The sequence below is a fragment of the Aquarana catesbeiana genome, linkage group LG06, assembly GCF_042186555.1.
Source record: "Aquarana catesbeiana isolate 2022-GZ linkage group LG06, ASM4218655v1, whole genome shotgun sequence".
In the NCBI taxonomy this organism is placed as follows: domain Eukaryota; kingdom Metazoa; phylum Chordata; class Amphibia; order Anura; family Ranidae; genus Aquarana; species Aquarana catesbeiana.
Genome location: NC_133329.1, coordinates 82,973,519 through 82,994,865, shown reverse-complemented (window position 1 = coordinate 82,994,865; position 21,347 = coordinate 82,973,519). Strand labels below are relative to the sequence as shown.

At 45.8% G+C, this 21,347-nt stretch overlaps 1 protein-coding gene across 2 annotated transcripts in view; it reads right to left on the bottom strand.

The window, feature by feature from the left end:
- Positions 1–21,347, bottom strand: part of RGS11 (regulator of G protein signaling 11) — a 266,061-nt gene that overhangs the window by 154,492 nt on the left and 90,222 nt on the right. For both annotated transcript variants that reach the window (XM_073636325.1, XM_073636326.1), the window contains exon 4: positions 13,643–13,749. In XM_073636325.1, coding sequence (XP_073492426.1) covers positions 13,643–13,749 — 107 coding nt within the window. The remainder of the gene's footprint in view (positions 1–13,642; positions 13,750–21,347) is intronic.

Genomic DNA, 21,347 nt, shown 5'->3' with positions numbered 1-21,347 from the left:
CTAGGTGAATATGTGCGGCACCCAGCTGCCCAAAACATAACTCCCCCACGTTTTTATTGACAGACTTCCATATTACCCTGTGGATATCCCCTCACACTGTTGGGCTCCCACACCTGTGTACCCCCTTTGATGCCCCACCTGGTGGACATAGTGGGTGCTCCTGCTCCCTACGGGCCATCTGACCCCTGCGCTATCAAGAAGCCTTTATGTGGCTTGGTACTTTATCACCCCTTACCATGGTAAGCTACAACGTATGTCTTAATATCATAGCGGGTGTGTGGGTAATTTTACCCCTCCTTTCCTCCCCAGGTTCTATGCCCTGTCTGTCCTATTTTGTCTCCTCCCCCCCCCCCCCTTTTCTCCCCCCTCCCGTTTCCTTTTTCCTGATCCTCCCCGTCCTTCCCTTCTTTCCCCCCCCCCCTCCCCTGGTTTCCTTCCCTTCCCCCCCCCCCCTTCTTCCCCCCCCCCTTGCCCCCCCCTCTATTCTCCCCCTTTAGTACCCTTTTGTCCCTTCCCCTCTCCCCTCCTTCCCTGTTGTTCCCCTCCCCCGTTTTCCCTTCTCCCCTCTTTTCCCCTCCCCCCCTTCTTTTCCCCCTCCCCCCCTCCATCCCATTTCCTTCCCTACTTTCCTTCCCCCATCTTACCCCCCTACTCTGTCTTACCCCTTTTCCTTTTTTCCTTTTGTCCCCAATTATCTCCCTCCTTTACACTAACGCCTATCTCCCCCCTTTTTACCCCCAACCAGCTAACACAATAGACCCCTCAATTGCCATCTTTGTTATCTATTCAGGGAATTTCGCACAATCCCCCTTGTCCGCCGCGGGGGAGTTATGTTTTGGGCAGCTGGGTGCCGCACATATTCACCTAGATATAGGGTAAGCCACTCTATTATTTACGTCTTATGTTGTTTTTTCTACATGCTGTATTATGATTTTTGTTTGCACATTGTCTGCATTATTATGTACTATCTCTTCTTCATAGATTGGTCCTCCTGAGGAAGCGGTAATACCGCGAAACTAGTCGAGAACCAGACCATTCTATACCCTGTAACAACAGATGCCTCTTGGGCAATTCCGAGCCTCTGTTTTTTGCAATTTTAACAAGTACACTATGTAATTTCTTTCTTTGTAATAAATCCTTTTACTCGACTGTTATTGTTATTTATCTGTACCGATATAGTCCAGTCTTTTCCAGGGTGGGAGCAATGATTGGGCCAACATCAGCCACTGTCCCCTTGATCCCACTCTTCCTTGTTTCTGTATATTAATTTGGATGATGGTACGTTTTTAACAAATTATTACTTTCGATTATATGGAGGCTATACTCAAAAAAATTTGTGCATATTCATTGGGTGGATAACACACCCCTTTTTCTTTCCCCCTGAGTGCCTCTAATTTTAAGTTTACTACTCTTTATGTGTATCCATTATCGATTACGTTGGTAGTTGCCCCTCTTACACGGTTCAGACATTGTGGAACCTTCCCATTACGGTTGAGGCGGACCTACCATCTCCATACAGCCATTCTTCTAGCCATTTCATTATATCAAGGTTGGACTCTAGGTCTCAACTTACTATGTTTCATTATTTGGGTCATTCAGCTTTAACTCACTACCTTTACCCAAGAGTATGGGTTTTTTGGACCGGAAATTCTCCGGCCCAACTGTGATTGTTTATGTACCCACATTTATAATCCTTAGCTGTATTTCACCCTCGTAACTAAATTATAGTATTATATCATGGCATCATTTGCAACTATATTCGTATACCATCTTGAATGTAGCACTGTATGGTGATACCTGCCTCCTGTGTCATTGCATCCCCAATTCAATCTCTTTGAGATATCCTTCACCAATCAAATCACATGGCCTCCCCTTTGTGGGTCGTCACTACACCACATCACCCTTATTATCACTCACGTTCACCGGCACACCCTCTCACCCTTTATGCACCCTTTCTATAATTTTACTGTCTTTCACTCCCCACTATTCCATTCACCTTATTACCTTCCCAACCTGTTTAGTTTCCACAGTCCAGTGATCAATCCATGGCTGTGGCTCCTCACCCTTTTACCTACAAACAACCATTCCTAGTGCACTATCCCCTTCACCTTACACAATGGCCCCCGTTAGTGGGTTTCCCCCCCTGTTATCTGTACCGTTATGTAGTGTCAATTTCCTCAGTGTTTACCAAACACCGTAATTGTTATTGTGGCATTCACTGCCACTTATACCTAATTTTACCTGTAATTGTTTACATCATTTATGTTCTTCTTTAGCATTATTTTATTGTTGTTTTACTTTTGTGGCGTTCCCTGGGTGTCTGGTGCGGTCCTTGGCTGCCTATGCCTCCCTTAGCGGCGGACTTGTGTCTCTCCTGGCAGGGATGACGTCAGTCGTTCATTCCCTGCTTGCTCTCGTCGAGCCCAGGGCTCTCCGCCCATCGGCTCGCCTTGAACGCGCTTGCGCAGTAGCGCTGTTCGCGCACCCTGCGCAGGTGCGGAGAAACTGACCCGGCAACGTCGGCCACCGCCAGATGGTGACGTCAGACGCCGGCGGACGGCGGCGTCATGGGCGTTTCCGGGTTGGGGAGCTCACTTAATGGGCCCTCGGGCCTTCTGGGTGAGCAGTGCGGCTCTCCCCACCTAAAGTTGCACACGTGGGCTTGGATGGAAGGGACGCCTCCGTTGTCCTACCGGGGATCCTTTCGGGTATGTTTGTCCTTAATTTTACCCTCGGATACTATCCTTTACCCCACGTTATCTATTATTGATACCGTCTCACGGATACTACCCTGTATCTCATGTTATATGCGATACGTTTTTATTGACAGACTTCCATATTACCCTGTGGATATCCCCCTCACACTGTTGGGCTCCCACACCTGTGTACCCCCTTTGATGCCCCACCTGGTGGACATAGTGGGTGCTCCTGCTCCCTACGGGCCATCTGACCCCTGCGCTATCAAGAAGCCTTTATGTGGCTTGGTACTTTATCACCCCTTACCATGGTAAGCTACAACGTATGTCTTAATATCATAGCGGGTGTGTGGGTAATTTTACCCCTCCTTTCCTCCCCAGGTTCTATGCCCTGTCTGTCCTATTTTGTCTCCTCCCCCCCCCCCCTTTTCTCCCCCCCTCCCGTTTCCTTTTTCCTGATCCTCTCCGTCCTTCCCTTCTTTCCCCCCCCCCCCCTCCCCTGGTTTCCTTCCCTTTTCCTCCCCCCCCCCCTTCTTCCCCCCCCCTTGCCCCCCCCCCCTCTATTCTCCCCCTTTAGTACCCTTTTGTCCCTTCCCCTCTCCCCTCCTTCCCTGTTGTTCCCCTCCCCCGTTTTCCCTTCTCCCCTCTTTTCCCCTCCCCCCCTTCTTTTCCCCCTCCCCCCTCCCCCCCTCCATCCCATTTCCTTCCCTACTTTCCTTCCCCCATCTTACCCCCCTACTCTGTCTTACCCCTTTTCCTTTTTTCCTTTTGTCCCCAATTATCTCCCTCCTTTACACTAACGCCTATCCTCCCCCCTTTTTACCCCAACCAGCTAACACAATAGACCCCTCAATTGCCATCTTTGTTATCTATTCAGGGAATTTCGCACAATCCCCCTTGTCCGCCACGGGGGAGTTATGTTTTGGGCAGCTGGGTGCCGCACATATTCACCTAGATATAGGGTAAGCCACTCTATTATTTACGTCTTATGTTGTTTTTTCTACATGCTGTATTATGATTTTTGTTTGCACATTGTCTGCATTATTATGTATCTTCTTCATAGATTGGTCCTCCTGAGGAAGCGGTAATACCGCGAAACTAGTCGAGAACCAGACCATTCTATACCCTGTAACAACAGATGCCTCTTGGGCAATTCCGAGCCTCTGTTTTTGCAATTTTAACAAGTACACTATGTAATGTCTTTCTTTGTAATAAATCCTTTTACTCGACTGTTTATTGTTATTTATCTGTACCGATATAGTCCAGTCTTTTCCAGGGTGGGAGCATGATTGGGCCAACATCAGCCACTGTCCCCTTGATCCCACTCTTCCTTGTTTCTGTATATTAATTTGGATGATGGTACGTTTTTAACAAATTATTACTTTCGATTATATGAGGCTATACTCAAAAAAATTTGTAATATCTACTACACTTATGCCCCGTACACACGATCGGACATTGATCGGACATTCCGACAACAAAATCCATGGATTTTTTCCGACGGATGTTGGCTCAAACTTGTCTTGCATACACACGGTCACACAAAGTTGACGGAAAATCTGATCGTTCTGAACGTGCTGACGTAAAACACGTACGTCGGGTCTATAAACGGGGCAGTAGCCAATAGCTTTCATCTCTTTATTTATTCTGAGCATGCGTGGCACTTTGTGCATCGGATTTGTGTACACACGATCGGAATTTCCGACAACGGATTTTGTTGTCGGAAAATTTTATAGCCTGCTCTCAAACTTTGTGTGTCGGAAATTCCTATGGAAAATGTGTGATGGAGCCTACACACGGTCGGATTTTCCGACAACAAGGTCCTATCACACATTTTCCGTCGGAAAATCCAACCGTGTGTACAGGGCATTAGTCTGCAAAATCTGCTGTCTTTACCAAACTCACAGTTATGCCCTGTACACACGATCGCACATTCCGAGAACAAAATCCATCTGATTTTTTCCCAACGGATGTTGTCTCAAACTTGTCTTGCATACACACGGTCACACAAAGTTGGTTGGAAATTCTGATCACCAAGAACGCAGTGACTTACAACACATATGACGAGCCGAGAAAAATGAAGTTCAATAGCCAGTGCGGCTCTTCTGCTTGATTCTGAGCTTGCGTGGCACTTTGTGCGTCGGAATTGTCTACACGTGATCGGAATTTACCGCGAACGGATTTTGTTGTTGGAAAATTTTAGATCCAGCTCTCAAACTTTGTGTGTCCGAAATTCCGATGGAAAAAGTTTGATGGAGCCCACACACGGTCGGAATTTCCGAAACAACAAGCTCCGATCGCACATTTTCCGTCGGAAAGTCCGATCGTGTGTACAGGGCATTAGCCTTAGACAGGATAAGATCATGGGACAAAGTACTACATGTAATTTGCCACCCCCCTTACCCCGAGTAACAGAACACACTGATAAAAAAAAGTGAGATTTCTTCTTTATAAAGAATGAAGCAGTAATGTGATGGTGAACCTTGGCACCCCAGATGTTTTGGAACTACATTTCCCATGATGCTCATGCACTCTGTAATGTAGTTGAGCATCATTTGGGGTAGTTCCAAAACATCTGGGATGCCAAGGTTCGCCATCACTGCCGCCCCCTAGGGTGTGCTTCTGACAGCCTGGGCTCACACTAAGTAGGTTGAATGCCGCTGGTCATCATTCAACTCAGAACACCAGTGCCATCTAGTGGACGAGTGGGCAGCAGCACTGGATTGAATGTAAGTATAGCTTCAAAGGCTGCTTTACTACTGCTGGGTAATTTTTTTTTAAACATGGAGTTTCGCTTCAAAATACATTGATGAATGTTCTGACTTCAGCATATCTGCGGTGTTTGCTAGACAGAAAACGGCAACTTACTGGTTGTGTCTGAAACTTAGTATACAGACCAACTTGTTTTCTTTTCTTTTTTTTTTTTTTTGGCATTAGTCCTTTCCTAATATCATTCGTTACGCAGTTTGTAAGGCAGTTACAGATTTATACCAATGACCTCAAGGGCATACAAAAAGTTTCATGTAATGAGAAGCTTGGGAAGGTGACGTAACTTGAACTTTCTCTCTCAGTTCCGACCATTTGTTTCATAGCAGAATCTATTCTAATTCCAGCTATTTACAGCCTCCCTGGTCCTGGGGGTATAGGAAACTCCAATTATCTGACAATTTTCTTGGCAGAATCTGGTGGGAGAGGGAGCCCTGGGGCACAATATACGCTGATTGTTGAACTGAGCAATGCCGAGGAAATTAAACTCGGGAAGAGTCATCAATACAGTAGCAGGATGAGGAATGGTTTAACACCATGCAAGGCCACCCACAGATAACTGTAAAGCTGAACTCCAGGCAAACAGCTAAATACACATATAAAATATGTATATTAGGAAGCTGTTTTATCTGCCAAAGGGTCTGTATTTCTGTCTATTCAGCCCTAAGATTCACGCAGCTCTGCTATACAGTACAGGAGGGGACCTAACCTTTCCTTGCTGCACGTTAGTAACACTTACAGGTCTCTTTGTCTGGACAGTGAGAAGCATCAGACTGATCAGCTCATCTCTCTGTCACTCTGCTTGCTTCTCCTGTCAGCATGCTCCTGCTTAGCACATGACCGATTTATTGTGCTGCTTCTCCTCTCCCAGGTTGAGCTCTGCTGTACAAGGCCTACAAGAGGCTGATACCAGGTACTTATACTGCTTGTATTTAAAAAAATAAAAAAAGAATATCCTTTTCATATTATTCATATTTCACTGATTAAAAAAAAAAAAAATAGGAAATTAACAAAATGAGTAATTTTAGTAGGAAACCTGATAATAAATTGTAAATAAAATTATAGATTGCCCTTAATGGAATCTGCACCTATAACATTCAAAGCAGGCTGTCCTGTGTATAATGACTAATGCATCCCATAGGCCTGCAAGGTAGGGTTGCCACCTGTCCGGGATTCACCCGTACAGTCCGGGTTTTTAATCATGTGTCCGGGTTTCAGGTGGACTGAAACCCGGACACATTATTTAGACCAGACTGTGGCTCCCCAAGTAACCAAGATAGTCACACACAAATTTGTTGCCGTTCAGGGAGCTGCGGGCAGCTGTCCGGGGGCAGGTTCGGCATCACTGGGAGGCAGGGCGATGATGTCAGCAAGAGCAATTTGGCCACACCCACCGTTCGCTGCGGCAAGCAACGTGCACAGCATTACTACTCTCCTTGGGGTATCCAAAGGTGTCCCAGGCCACCAAAGTGTTCAGGTATGGCTTGAAGAAAAGGTGGCAACCCTACTGCAAGAGAAGGTGGGTGTTCATGCTGGCCCAACCATCCTCAAGCAATAAGATCTGGCAGTGAGTGTCCAAAATGGTAGCTTGACTCGGCATCGTGCTTGCTGCTAAAGAGGAAAGGGGGCAGGAGGAGATGAATGGCGCAACCACCCATAGGGGTCTGGGAGCAGTTAGGGAATGTCTTCTAACCCACCCAAGCATCTGCTCCAGCAGATGGTGGACAATCCTGCTAAAAAAAAAAATACTGATTGCCCTTAACGGAATCACCACCTATATCATTTAAGGCAGGCTGCCCTGTGTATAATGACTAATGCATCCCATAGACCTGCAAGGGCCGGTGTGTGTTCATTATGACCCGACCATTTAGCAGCAACAATAATGGCAACCAAGCTGCCATTTTGGATATTCGCAGCCTGACCCTATTCCTTGAAGATGGTCAGGTCAGCATGAACACCCACCAGCCCTTGCAGGCCTATGGGATGCATTAGTCATTATACACAGGGCAGCCTGCTTTGAATGTTATAGGTGCTGATTCCATTAAAGGGAATCAGTATTTTTTTGGCGGGATCGGGTGATGACCTCACAAAGGGAATGGACCCATGAAGTTGCTGGGTAGCCGCCGTCTGCTGGAGCAGATGACTGGGTGGGTTAGAAGATCTTACCTAACTGCTCCCAGACCCCTATGGGTGGTTGGCACCATTCATCTCCTCCTGATGAATGGCGCAACCAACCTATGGGGGTCTGGGAGCAATTAGGGAAGGTCTTCTAACCCACCCAATCATCTGCTCCAGCAGACGGCGGCCAACCAGCAAGTTCATGGGTCCATTCCCACCGTGAATGGATCATGAGGTCGTCACTTGATCCAACTAAAAAATTCTGATGTCTACAGGTATTATAAAGCTGCTAAATTGGCCAAAATATATTTCTGATTGCGCAGTCGACATCACTAGGCTTGTTGTCGGAAAGTTCGATCGTGTGTACACAAGTCTGTCGCACAAAAGTTCACACATGCTCGGAATCATGCAGAAGGCTATTGAAGTGGCTATTGAACTTCCTTTTTCTCGGCTCGTCGCATGTGTTGTACGCCACCGCGTTCTTGACATTTGGAATTTCCGACAAGATTTGTGTGACCGTGTGTATGCAAGCCAACATCCTTCGGAAAAAAAATCCACAGTTTTGTTGTCAGAAAATCTGATCACTGCACACCAGAGCACAAAGCAAGGTCCATAAAGACATGGATGAGCGAGTTTGGGGTGGAGGAACTTGACTGGCCTACACCTCAACCCAGTAGAACACCTTTGGGATGAATTAGAGTGGAGACAGCAAGCCAGGCCTTCTCATCCAACAGCCTGACCGCACAAATGCACTTCTGGAAGAATGGTCAAACATTCCCATAGACACACTACTAATCCTTGTGGACAGCCTTCCTAGAAGAGTTGAAGCTGTTATAGCTGCAAAGGGTGGGCCAACTCAATATTGAACCCTACGGACTAATGCCCCGTACACACGGTCGGACTTTGTTCGGACATTTCGACAACAAAATCCTAGGATTTTTTTCCGATGGATGTTGGCTCAAACTTGTCTTGCATACACACGGTCACACAAAGTTGACGGAAAATCCGATCGTTCTGACTGCGGTGACGTAAAACACGTACGTCGGGACTATAAATGGGGCAGTGGCCAATAGCTTTCATCTCTTTATTTATTCTGAGCATGCGTGCCACTTTGTCCGTCGGATTTGTGTACACACGATCGGAATTTCCGACAACGGATTTTGTTGTCGGAAAATTTTATATCCTGCTCTCAAACTTTGTGTGTCGGAAAATCCGATGGAAAATGTCCGATGGAGCCCACACACCGTCGGAATTTCTGACAACAAGGTCCGATCGGACATTTTCCATTGGAAAATCCGACCGTGTGTACGGGGCATAAGACTGGGATGCCATTAAAGTTCATGTGTGTGTAAAGGCAGGCGTCCCAATACTTTTGGTAATATAGTGTATATATGTATATATAGTGTGTAAGGGAGAAACATTTTCCTGTGATAAAAATGTCCAAGAGTTACTTTCTGCCTTTTATAAACAGTTCCCCAACTGGTCCATTAGCCGCATCATTTATCATATATGACACACGTAGACATTTCTGCATTATGTTTTTACGGGAATGGTATTCTACTATTTTAATCCTCCAAGTCCCTGGATTCTATTTATATCGGTGGTCCACAGGGGAGTTCAGGGGAGGAAGTGATACAGCTGTTCTTGTAACTAGTCAATGCCAAGCTTTACCCGAGGGGAATCAGAATGCAGGTTTTCCTCCAAAGACTCGGGAGGAGATTAGAAAGTAGAACTCGATATTGTTAACGTGCAGACGAATACAGATTAGTGAAGGCAGAACGCAAAAGAACGCTTTGGTACAACATGAACATTTCCCTTGTAAGCTCTGATACTCCTGATATTCCTGTTCTGTTTCAAATGCCGCTTTATGCATTGACACACCTCCTTAGACCCAGTCTGTCTGGACAGTGTGGTCACCCGCTGACTTGGCACCATCCACGGGCAGCTTAACTCTTCAATAAGTTGCAGCATTTGAATCCAATGCAATTTAACCACATGAGCTCCAGAAGGTTTTAGCCCCTTCATGACCAGGGCATTTTTGCTATTTGGCACTACGCTACTTTAACCACTTCAGCCCCGGAAGGATTTACACCCCTTCCTGACCAGAGCACATTTTGCGATTCGGCACTGCGTTGTTTTAACTGACAATTTTGCAGTCGTGCGACGTTGTACCCACACAAAATTGACGTCCTTTTTTCCCTAAAAATAGAGCTTTCTTTTAATGGTATTTGATCACCTTTGCGGTTTTTATTTTTTTCGCTATAAAACAAAAAAAGAGCGTCAATTTTGAAAAAAAACGCATTATTTTTTACTTTTTGCTATAATAAATATCCCCCAAAAATATATAAAAAAACACATTTCTTTCTCAGTTTAGGCCGATACGTATTCTTCTACATATTTTTGGTAAAAAAAATTTGCAATAAGCGTATATTGATTGGTTTGCGCAAAAGTTATAGCGTCTACAAAGTCGGGGATAGATTTATGGCATTTTTATTATTAATTTTTTTTTATTAGTGTTGTCTGCGATCTGCAATTTTTATCGTGACTGCGACATTATGGCGGACACATCGGACACTTCTGACACTATTTTGGGACCATTGTCATTTATACAGCGATCTGTGCTATAAAGATGCACTGATTACTGTGTAAATGACACTGGCAGGGAAGGGGTTAAAAACTAGGGGGCGATCAAGGGGTTAAGTGTGCCCTAGGGAGTGATTCTAACTGTGGGGGGGGGATGGGCTACTACTCACATGACAGCGATCACTGCTCCCGATGACAGGGAGCAGTGATCTCTGTCCTGTCACTAGGCAGAACAGGGAAATGCCTTGTTTACATAGGCACCTCCCTGTTCTGCCGCTCCGTGACACAATTGCGGGCCCCAGGCGGACATCGAGTCCGCGGGACCCGCGGGGCACGGTCACGGAGTATGCGACGGGCGCGCGCCCACAATGCTAGGACTTAAAGGGGGCGTACCTGTACGCGCATTTGCCCAGCCGTGCCATTGTGCCAATGTACATCGTCATGCGCTGGTCGGCATGTGGTTAACTGGCAATTGTGCAGTCGTACAACGCTGTACCCAAATTAAATTTATATAATTTTTTTCACACAAATAGAGCTTTTTTGGTGGTATTTGATCACCACAGGGTTTTTTCTTTTTTTGTTTGTTTGTTTACTATAGCTATTACTGTAACAGACCTGCCCAGGAACCAGGTAAAGCCCCTGCTGAGTCAGATCTATAATACAGATTACAGTTCTATCCCAGTCAGTTCTATGTCAACATTCTATGACATTCTATTGTCAGCTCTATTACAACATCCTTTTTTGCAAGGGTGCTACCTGCGGTTTAGGGTAGTGGGGGCTGTGACAATACACATCTAGAGAGGAATGTTTGCCTATTTCTGGTGTTTGAACACACTGATACAGGGCTTTTAAAGGGCATCAACCAAGATATCTCAACTGGTAGATTGTTGAGGATCCCCCTGGGGACAGCAAGAGCAAGGGAAAAAAATATTAAAAGGTTGTTTTGGCAAAACTGCTTAATTTGTCTGGATATTAGCATAGCTTCCACTGTCCCTGATTTCGAGGGACTGTCCCCGATTTGGAACAAAGTCCCCCTGTCCCTTTTCCTCCTCATTTGTTACTTATTTTGGTCTTATATATATAGCTGTATATAAAATGCATTATTTATCTATCAAAAAATATTTTACAGTGCTAAACCTTTCATCCAGTTTCTAAATGGCTGCATTTGTGAATTCCAAAAGCCAATATAAAGGAATAGCAGTGGTAAAAAATGCACTTGTGGGTTTAACCTATCAATTTTTTTTGGACAATTCTCCTTTAAGGGGGAGGGGCAGGGGTGTGTGTCCTATGCCTACATACTTTTGCTAATAGGCAGTGGCGGTCTGTCCATTAGGGAATCAGGGGCGCCGCCCCACCTATCCATACGTCCAACCCCCTTATCTACATTACAAGCAGGGCGCCAGACGCATTGATTCCAATGGGGGATTTTTTTTTTTTTTTAAGCACCCGATTAGTGCCAGAGGCTCTAATAGGCTTCAAAAAAAGGGTGGGCTAGGGGCACAGAACACTGCGCCCCGAGCCCACCCAGTTATGTGACAATAGCGAATAAATATTTGCTATTGTCACACTGATTCTCCTCCCAGCCAATCAGAAAGTGGGTTGTGAGACCCTTTCCCGATTGTCCGAAAAGGAAAAGCGATCTTATTGGCCAAGGAGGAGGAGGGAGGGGATGCATGGCCGTAGGAGAAGCAGGGTAAGCCAGACGGATCGACCCACCAGCTGCCACTGTGACTCCAGAGATGGCTCACACGCAGTGGTTTTAGCCATCCAGCACTCCCAGGCCCGGACAGGGGAGGGAGGAGGAGGGGAGATAGGAAGTAAGGTAAGGAGGCTGTCTGTCTTCCGTGGGGGTGTTCCCGATGTTGCCCGCATTCATGTCCATCCCGGGGGGGGGGGGGAGGGGCGTCCTCATCTCCCACCAAGGAGGGCGGGCGGTGGCATTGGTTTGCCGCCGAATTATTGAGCACCAGCCGCTACTGCTAATAGGTGTCCCTTGTTCCCATCTCAGAAAGTTGGGAGGTATGTATTAGTATGTATTAGACAGGTTGTGTGCTAAAATAGCTTGCACTCTTTCCAGTAAACTTGAGAAATATAAAGGCTGTTAATGATCCTGATGTGAAAACACTAGTTGCTTGGCTGTCATGCGACCCAATATCATGCAATAAAATTCTAAACCAAGTCATCAGTTTGACAGTCAGGGAGCGAGCATTTTCTGAATAAGATCTATGTTGGCAGCTACCAAATTTTTCCCACAACAGGTTTCCTCTAAAGCAGCCTTTCTCAACCTCTTTTTCCCAGAGGAACTGCTAAAAAAAAATGTGGGGGTCTGGGGAACTCTTACTAAAACCAATTCATTGGGGGTCAGTGGTTAAACTCCCCTTCCACTGGTGGTCAGTAAGGAGAATGCTCTCTCAGGCTAGGTTCACACTGTGTGGGGTGGTTTCAGGTGTGGGAATCGCAGTTGTTTCCGCTGCTGCAACCACCCGCAACCAAAACGCTCTGCTCTGTAGAGACGCGCGGGCTGCCATTCATTCTTAATTTTCAACCCGCAGTGCGTTTGTGGGAACCTCAGGAAAATCGCCTGGTGGAAAATAACAGGCGATTTCCCTGTGGTCACATTTTTAAAATTCAAGCACCTTTTTTTGTGGCAAACGCAGGCACAGCAGCCCATTCAGCCCAGGCTGCAAAGCTGCACAAGTGTGAACCTAGGGTTACAGTGGTGGTCAGAATACCACCCTTACCTACAGCTAAAAAGATCATTGGTGTCATGCCAGGTGGCATTGGTCCTGGAATTATGGCGGCACCATCAAGTAGGAGGTCAATAAGCCGCTGCTCGAGGAACTTCTAGCAACCTCTAGAGCAGTGGTTGCCATCCATTTCGGACATCGCGGACCACTAAACTCACAATTTTGAATCCCGCGGACCACTAACATGTATTTAATATGCTTATACACACAATGCTCCAGCTCTCTGCCCCCCCCCTCCCATTTTCCCACACTCTGCATTAGACTGCTGACTTATACAGACTCATCATTGGATCTAAACTCATTATTCATCCATGTGCTCGAGCTCCATGCTCCCTCGCACAGTCTGTGATCAGCACTGCCATTGGACGTCTTCTCCTCACTCCATCCCTTCCTCACCTCCCTCCTTCCTCACCTCCCACTCTCTGCACTACTCCTGGTGCCTCCCTCTGAGTTCATAGGAGTTGGAACTACAGAGGAGGCATCGAGTATCAATGCGCGCTGACAGTATTGACAGATTGAGAACAACACTAGAAACAACATTGGGTGGCATACACCCGCCACAATGTTGATTTTGCGGCAGAACGGGACCACCAAAATTTCCTTGTGGACCATCAGTGGTCCAAAGACCACTTGTTGGAGAACCTGAACCCCACAGAACCCTGGTGGAGAATGAGTGCTCTAAAGAACTCCTATGTGGAGTATATACTATGCTATTATTCTTCTGTGGATTACCTGGAATCTGTACGGGGAATCGTCTGCTCTCAGAATGAGGTTCCTGGGGTCCTTTAGGGGGTAGATGTATCCGTACTTCACAAGCAAGTTCCCAAGGTGCAGAGACTCTGTGAAAGAGAGAAATGGATATTCATAGCATAATAAACATCTGTGGGATCAATTAAAGTTACAGATTACTATATCCAGAACAAGCATGCAGATTAGGAGTCCTGACTTCACTTGTAGCATGTATGTTGCAGAGATGTGAACCAGAATGCTCTCGTGACAAGTTTGCTTTAATAAAGAAATGCAAAGTGCATCAACACAAAGACTAAAAAAAAAGTAAATAAAATAAAAAACACCAACTATAATTCATCTGACTACTGAAAACTGAAATTTGGTTACTGTATATACTCGAGTATAAGCCGACCTGAATATAAGCCGAAGCACCTAATTTTACCACAAAAAACTGGGAAAACTTATTGACTCGAGTATAAGCCTAGGGTGAGAAATGCGCAGCTACTGTAAGTGGAAAAGAGGGTCAACAATGCCTATTCGCAGCCTCACTGTGCCCATTTGCAGTCATAGGTCCCCTGAACTTCAAACTCAGTAGTTAAGGGTTCCTAGCTGCAGCCAAAATTTGGGGTCTGTGGACCCAAAGGGTCCCGAAATGACATTGCTGCGGATGGACACAGTTGACAACTTTGGGGGCCCCGTATCTCGGGGCCACTTAGAGCTAGGAACCCCAAATTTGGTGTGCAAACCCAGTGGAACTAGCCATACAACATATCCAAAGCTGGGGTTCCTAGCACCAAGTGGCCCCGACATACGGGGCCCCAAATCAGTTCGGAAAATGTTAAGCACTTTTCTGCAGCAGAGAATGACATTTTCCAAACCAACTTTGGGGCCCCCTATCTCGGGGCCACTTGGTGCTAGGAATCCCAGGATATGTTGTAGTGCTAGTTCCACTGGGTTTGCACACCAAATTTGGGGTTCCTAGCACCGAGTGGCCCCGAGATACGGGGCCCCAAAGTCGGTTCGGAAAATGTCATTCTCTGCTGCAGAAAAGTGTTGACTCGAGCTTAAGGCGAGGGGGGCGTTTTCAGCACAAAAAAATGGGCTGAAAAACTTGGCTTATACTCGAGTATATACTGTACATCTATAACATACTGCGATGAACACAAATTGGTGCCCTAACAGGTATGTACAGTAATCAGTATATTTTTTGTAATTCCTTTATTACCAAAAAAGTTACAGTCAACAGTCAAAGTATGCAATATCAACAAATATCACAGTCAAAAAGCACAGATAGAGTCACATAAGCAGAGAGATGGAACATCATGCCCAGTGCTGCACATTATAGGCGGTCATAAAAAACAATTACGGTTGTGCAGATGGTGGTCATTGTATCATACTGGGGAGCCCAACAAACAATTATGTGGTAGACCCAAAACATATACTGTATGTTTGAATGCTACATATACAATAAAGTGTAGTAACTTGGATTAGAATCTTTTTAACATCATGGGAGGTAATGCTTCCCTAAGGCCTGTCTTGCCCAGTAATGGGATAAGGTAAAAGGCGAAATGTAGGCAAGGATATACACCATAATAGAACAAGATAACCCATTACAGAGTCAGGAAGCTGAAGGATAGGATGCAGCCAGAGAGGGAAGGGATTATGGGATTAAGTATCCCCAAGGCAGGTAAGAAAAGGGATAGGAAGGGGAGAGAAAAAAGGGAATGCAGAGAAGGCCTCTCGTCCAAAGGGGTGAAGTTGAATCCACGAGGTCAGTGCAATTGTGCCACCTGTTGCAGGTAGGCGTCAGTGTACACAAAATGATTCCAAGGACACCAGGTCTCATGGAAGGTCTCCTCCCGGCTGTGCAAGGTAGCAGTGAGGTCTTTCATGTGTCTCAATTAGTTTATTTTAGAGAACCACAAAGATTTTGATGGAGGGTTCTCCGATCTCCAACAGACATTGATCGGTATTTGAAGTTATTGGTTATGAGTGGGCTGGAGCCACCTAGTTAGATGTTGAATGTAAAGTTTTGATGCACCAAGCAGGCCTCCAGTGCCCAGTCTCTGTACACCAAGCACATAATAGAGCAGGTTTTCTCATTACACATACAGTATAGGCTTCACATCTTGTCTAAATGGCTGCACAGTGACAAATCGCTTATCTTATAGCCCTGCAGAGCCTGCTTTAGGACAGATTTACATCAATGCATTGCGGAAATGCATGTATTCCCACAATGCATGTTACACGCGTTGATGCATTGCATTGCCATTCATTTTGAATTGCACCCCAACGCACTAAGGCAACATGCTGAAACACATTGTATGGTAAACAGGATTCCCAGCACCAGAAAACCAGTGCGGGCTTATGCTCATATTCATGCACGTTTGCATTGCTCATATGCTCATGATTCTAGGCAAAGAGACAATGTTAGACATACTATTTCAGTTTGTCATGCTCACGTTCGTGCACTCATACATACACGCGCACGTGCGCATACCAATTAGCGTGCTTATTAGGAGTCCCTGGGTCTATTTAAACTGGTCTGTCACCATGAGCAGTTGCTGAATGGTCTTCAGCTTTTACCCGTATTCCTGAGACCTGATCCATTGAACCTGCTTACCTGTGTTTGATCCTGGCTTTCCCCTGGACTTCACCTTTGCTTCTGCCTTAACCCTACGTATATATGTGGCCTGTCGGTAGGTGGGCCTGTGTAAACAACTTACTGTGCTGAGAACACACTCCCTGCACGCTCTCAACATGGTAGCCGGTGGGGATCGGTAAGCTCCCAATGCATACTTGCGATCGGGAGCTTACTGACAATGTGACCGCTGTGACAGCCAATCACATGACCTAAATGTCTCCCAACATTTAGAATTCTTAAAGGGTCAGGAGGTAGTTGGCGGGAAGGGGTTAGCCCTGTTCATGTGATCACCCTGACATTGGCCAAGCTGCTTCAGTATCCTGTCCAGAAGACTGCGACCCGCCCCCTGCCCCCTCCACCCGGCTTCATCCACCTAAAGAGTGGACTTCACCGGCCAGCTACTCCGGTACTCGTGCCACTCGCACTTTCTGTCTCCATCTTTTGGGGTGTTGGGCAGGAGGTGCAAGAGAGGCCTCCACAACGTTCCAGTCGTCACCAGGTACATGATACGCATGCAATGCACCACAGTGTTGCAGCAAAGATTTTGTGACACGTCTGATATTTTTAACATTTTGGTGCATCGGTAGCCTATTGATTTCAATGCCTCAATGCAACGCATATTAACACGTGTCATAACACTCATTAACGCGCCTCACAAATGTAAATCTTTCCTAAATGGAACAATAAACTCTCTGCAGTCTCTAATGGCACAAAAGAGCCACTATGCTCCTGGTAGGCAGGGACCATATGGTCTTTGCCTAGGCATTAGGTCACATGAGCAGGGCTGTAGATGATTTTTTTCCTGGAGGGGTGGGGGTTAATCTTGGGCACCCAGAGGGGAACAATAAGGTGGCACACTGTATGCGCTGCAGCAAATTTTAAGTCTGGCAAAACTGTGCTGACAGTGGGAGGGGCTTAAAACTTGAGCCTATACAGCAACATATGCACACAGACGTATGAGGCCATTATAAAGTGATTACGGATATACGGTGGGGACGGAAAGTATTCAGACCCCCTTACATTTTTCACTCTTTGTTATATTGCAGCCATTTGCTAAAATCATTTAAGTTCATTTTTTTTCTCATTAATGTACACACAACACCCCATATTGACAGAAAAACACAGAATTGTTGACATTTTTGCAGATTTATTAAAAAAGAAAAACCTAATTATCACATGGTCCTAAGTATTCAGACCCTTTGCTGGGACACTCATATATTTAACTCAGGTGCTGTCCATTTCTTCTGATCATCCTTGAGATGATTCTACACCTTCATTTGAGTCCAGCTGTGTTTGATTATACTGATTGGACTTGATTAGGAAAGCCACACACCTGTCTATATAAGACCTTACAGCTCACAGTGCATGTCAGAGCAAATTAGAATCATGAGGTCAAAGGAACTGCCTGAAGAGCTCAGAGACAGAATTGTGGCAAGGCACAGATCTGGCCAAGGTTACAAAAAAATTTCTGCTGCACTTAAGGTTCCTAAGAGCACAGTGGCCTCCATAAACCTTAAATGGAAGACGTTTGGAACGACCAGAACCCTTCCTTGAGCTGGTCGTCCGGCCAAACTGAGCTATCGGGGGAGAAGAGCCTTGGTGAGAGAGGTAAAGAAGAACCCAAAGATCACTGTGGCTGAGCTCCAGAGATGCAGTCGGGAGATGGGAGAAAGTTGTAGAAAGTCAACCATCACTGCAGCCCTCCACCAGGTTTATGGTAGAGTGGCCCGACAGAAGCTTCTCCTCAGTGCAAGACACATGAAAGCCTGCATGGAGTTTGCTAAAAAAACACCTGAAGGACTCCAAGATGGTGAGAAATAAGATTCTCTGGTCTGATAAGACCAAGATAGAACTTTTTGGCCTCAATTCTAAGCGGTATGTGTGGAGAAAACCAGGCACTGCTCATCACCTGTCCAATACAGTCCCAACAGTGAAGCATGGTGGTGGCAGCATCATGCTGTGGGGGTGTTTTTCAGCTGCAGGGACAGGACGACTGGTTGCAATCGAGGGAAAGATGAATGTGGCCAAGTACAAGGATATCCTAGACGAAAACCTTCTCCAGAGTGCTCAGGACCTCAGACTGGGCCGAAGGTTTACCTTCCAACAAGACAATGACCCTAAGCACACAGCTAAAATAATGAAGGAGTGGCTTCACAACAACTCCGTGACTGTTCTTGAATGGCCCAGCCAGAGATCTGACTTAAACCCAATTGAGCATCTCTGGAGAGACCTAAAAATGACTGTCCACCAACATTTACCATCCAACCTGACAGAACTGGAGAGGATCTGCAAGGAGGAATGGCAGAGGATCCCCAAATCCAGGTGTGAAAAACTTGTTGCATCTTTCCAAAAAAGACTCATGGCTGTATTAGATCAAAAGGGTGCTTCTACTAAATACTGAGCAAAGGGTCTGAATTCTTAGGACCATGTGATATTTCAGTTTTTCCTTTTTAATAAATCTGCAAAAAGTTCAACAATTCTGTGTTTTTCTGTCAATATGGGGTGCTGTGTGTACATTAATGAGGAAAAAAAATGAACTTAAATGATTTTAGCAAATGGCTGCAATATAACAAAGAATGAAAAATTTAAGGGGGTCTGAATACTTTCTGTCCCCACTGTATTTCTGCGCCAGGGAAGCCCAGGAGCTGCAAACAGCTGCCCATCGACATCAAAGGCCATGTATGGGTATACACCGGTATTTGTATTGCATACGGATATATTCACTGAAAGCAGACTTTCTGAGCAGCCTGGGTTACCACCTCCTGCATGATACATCCATATGGGCTGTTCTTTCTCTGCAGTCTCCCAACAGCTCCTCCTGCCTGCCACGGGTCCCACTGAAAACCTGCAGTGTGCAACACGGTCCCTGAGACGCCCTCCTTGCTGGTGGGCATGGCCAAATTTTGGATTACAATGCAGCCAATCATAGTTCTCCTTTCCCTGGTGCACTGTCCTGTTAGCAGCAGGGAGACACAGGAGAATTCACAGGCTATGCGACTCCAGCGCCTTAAAGCAGCCACAAGCCCGGATGCTCTGTTGGGATTTGGACCCCCATATCCCCCCTCTTATCTACACCCCTGCACACGAGGACACTCAGGAGCAGAATTTCTCAGGAGGAGCTCATCTTTGTGCTGCTTCTTCTTTCACTGTCCAATCACATGCTGGGGGAGCGACAAGACCTCTAATGCCGCGTACACACGGTCGGACTTTGCGTCTACAAAAGTCCAACGGACGCTGACGGACTAAAGCTGGCTGGTAATCCGATCGTGTGTGGGCTTCTCCGGACTTTCAACGGACTTTTTTAGCCTCAAATCCGACGGACTTTAGATTTGAAGCATGCTTCAAATCTTTACGTCGTAACTACGACGGACCCCGAAGTCCGCTCGTCTGTATGCTAGTCCGACGGACAAAAAAACGACGCATGCTCATAAGCAAAAACTAAACGGAAGCACTCGGTCTAGTAAAACTAGTGTTCGTATTGTAGGTAGCACATTCATCACGCTGCAAAATCTGTGATCGTTGAATGCAGCGCATTTTATTTCTTCTTTACGAAGGCTCTATAAAGAACGAAGGTGTTTTGCTGTTCATAATCAGAGTTCTCCCAAACTGATTTCTGGATTCTTTTTCTCTTTGATCTCATGAATGATATAGTATGCATTTTAAAAACAATGTTTCCATACTAATAATACTTTTTCCCCTTTTTTTTTTTTAGGTTTGTAAAGTTAACACAAAGAACCCATTATTATTTTTTTTTTTTATAGTGATTATTTTTTAGTTTTTAGATAAAGTTAACCCAAAGCACCGTTTTTGGTTACGTAAATTTTTGGATTTTCAAGACTTACCACTTGAACATTATTAACATTAGTAATGTATTTTTGGTGTGTTTTTTTTCAAACTCAATGAGATTGTTGTCCCTTGTTAATTTAACATTGTGTGTAAAATCAATGATTTCAAAGAAAAAACATAAAGTCTTTTGCTAAACTCAAAAAATGATCCATTTATTCATGGTCAAAATAAAATAAAGAGGAAGTCAACGCTGGAAAAAGTCGGTGTACCAGAAAATTGGGATCTTGCGGAGTCCATATAAGAGGGAGCACAATCTGGTCCAAGAATCCCAGAGATCAACAGCACCAGCAGATGATCTAGATGTCCCCAGACTGTGGTCCTACAACAGCCTGCGTCTTCTGTCAGACCAGACTGAACCCAGGTCATTTTCTTCTCTTCCCTGCAGCCTTTCCTCCACGCTGCCCTGCAGCCTTCCCTGTAGCCTTCTTTTGAGGCTGTGGCTCTGGTGTTTCAGTTGTGGCAGGAGGAGGAGGAGGAGGAGGAGGAGGAGGAGGGGGGGCTGCCTCATGTAGTTGGGTGTTTTGTGTTAGCGTGCCCTGCAGCCCCTTATGGATTGTTTCCCCAAATAGGCGCTCACAAATGAGGCGCTGCTCCCTATTCATCTGAAGAAGCCTGCTGGCTAAGTAGCAGCCATAGGATTCTTCCGCTTCGGGGGGGCTCCTTAAAAAACGGGTGGCCTCTTGCATGAGGCGCAGGGATGCGTCCTGTGTGACCATCCCCTTCCTGGCCCTTTTTTTGGGAAGGTGGAGGGGAGGCACTTGGGATTCGGTCAGGCTCCTACTGGGCCCAGCCACCTCACTTGGCCCAGCCACCTCACTTGGCCCAGCCACCTCACTGGGAGCAGCCACCTCACTGGGAGCAGCCACCTCCTGCCTGACACTGGGCCCAGCCTCCTCCAGGATGATGGTGAATCCGGCCTCCTCCAGGCTGTCCATGGGCCTGGTCTCCTCCTGCCTGCCACTTTCCCCACATTCCTCCTGGATGGACTCATCCTGTGTATAAAAAAAGGACAATAGTTTGAGTATATTTTTTTGGGTTCATCAATGACACACAGTTTGCTTCTCATGAATAGCAAATTCAATGTGAATACTTCTCTTTAATAAAAGAGTCTAATCAGACACCCTAATTATTTCAAGCAGGTGCCAAACATATTTAGCCACTACTGTCAATTGATATGTATACACAATTTTGAGTGCAAAATTATTTTAGACAATTATA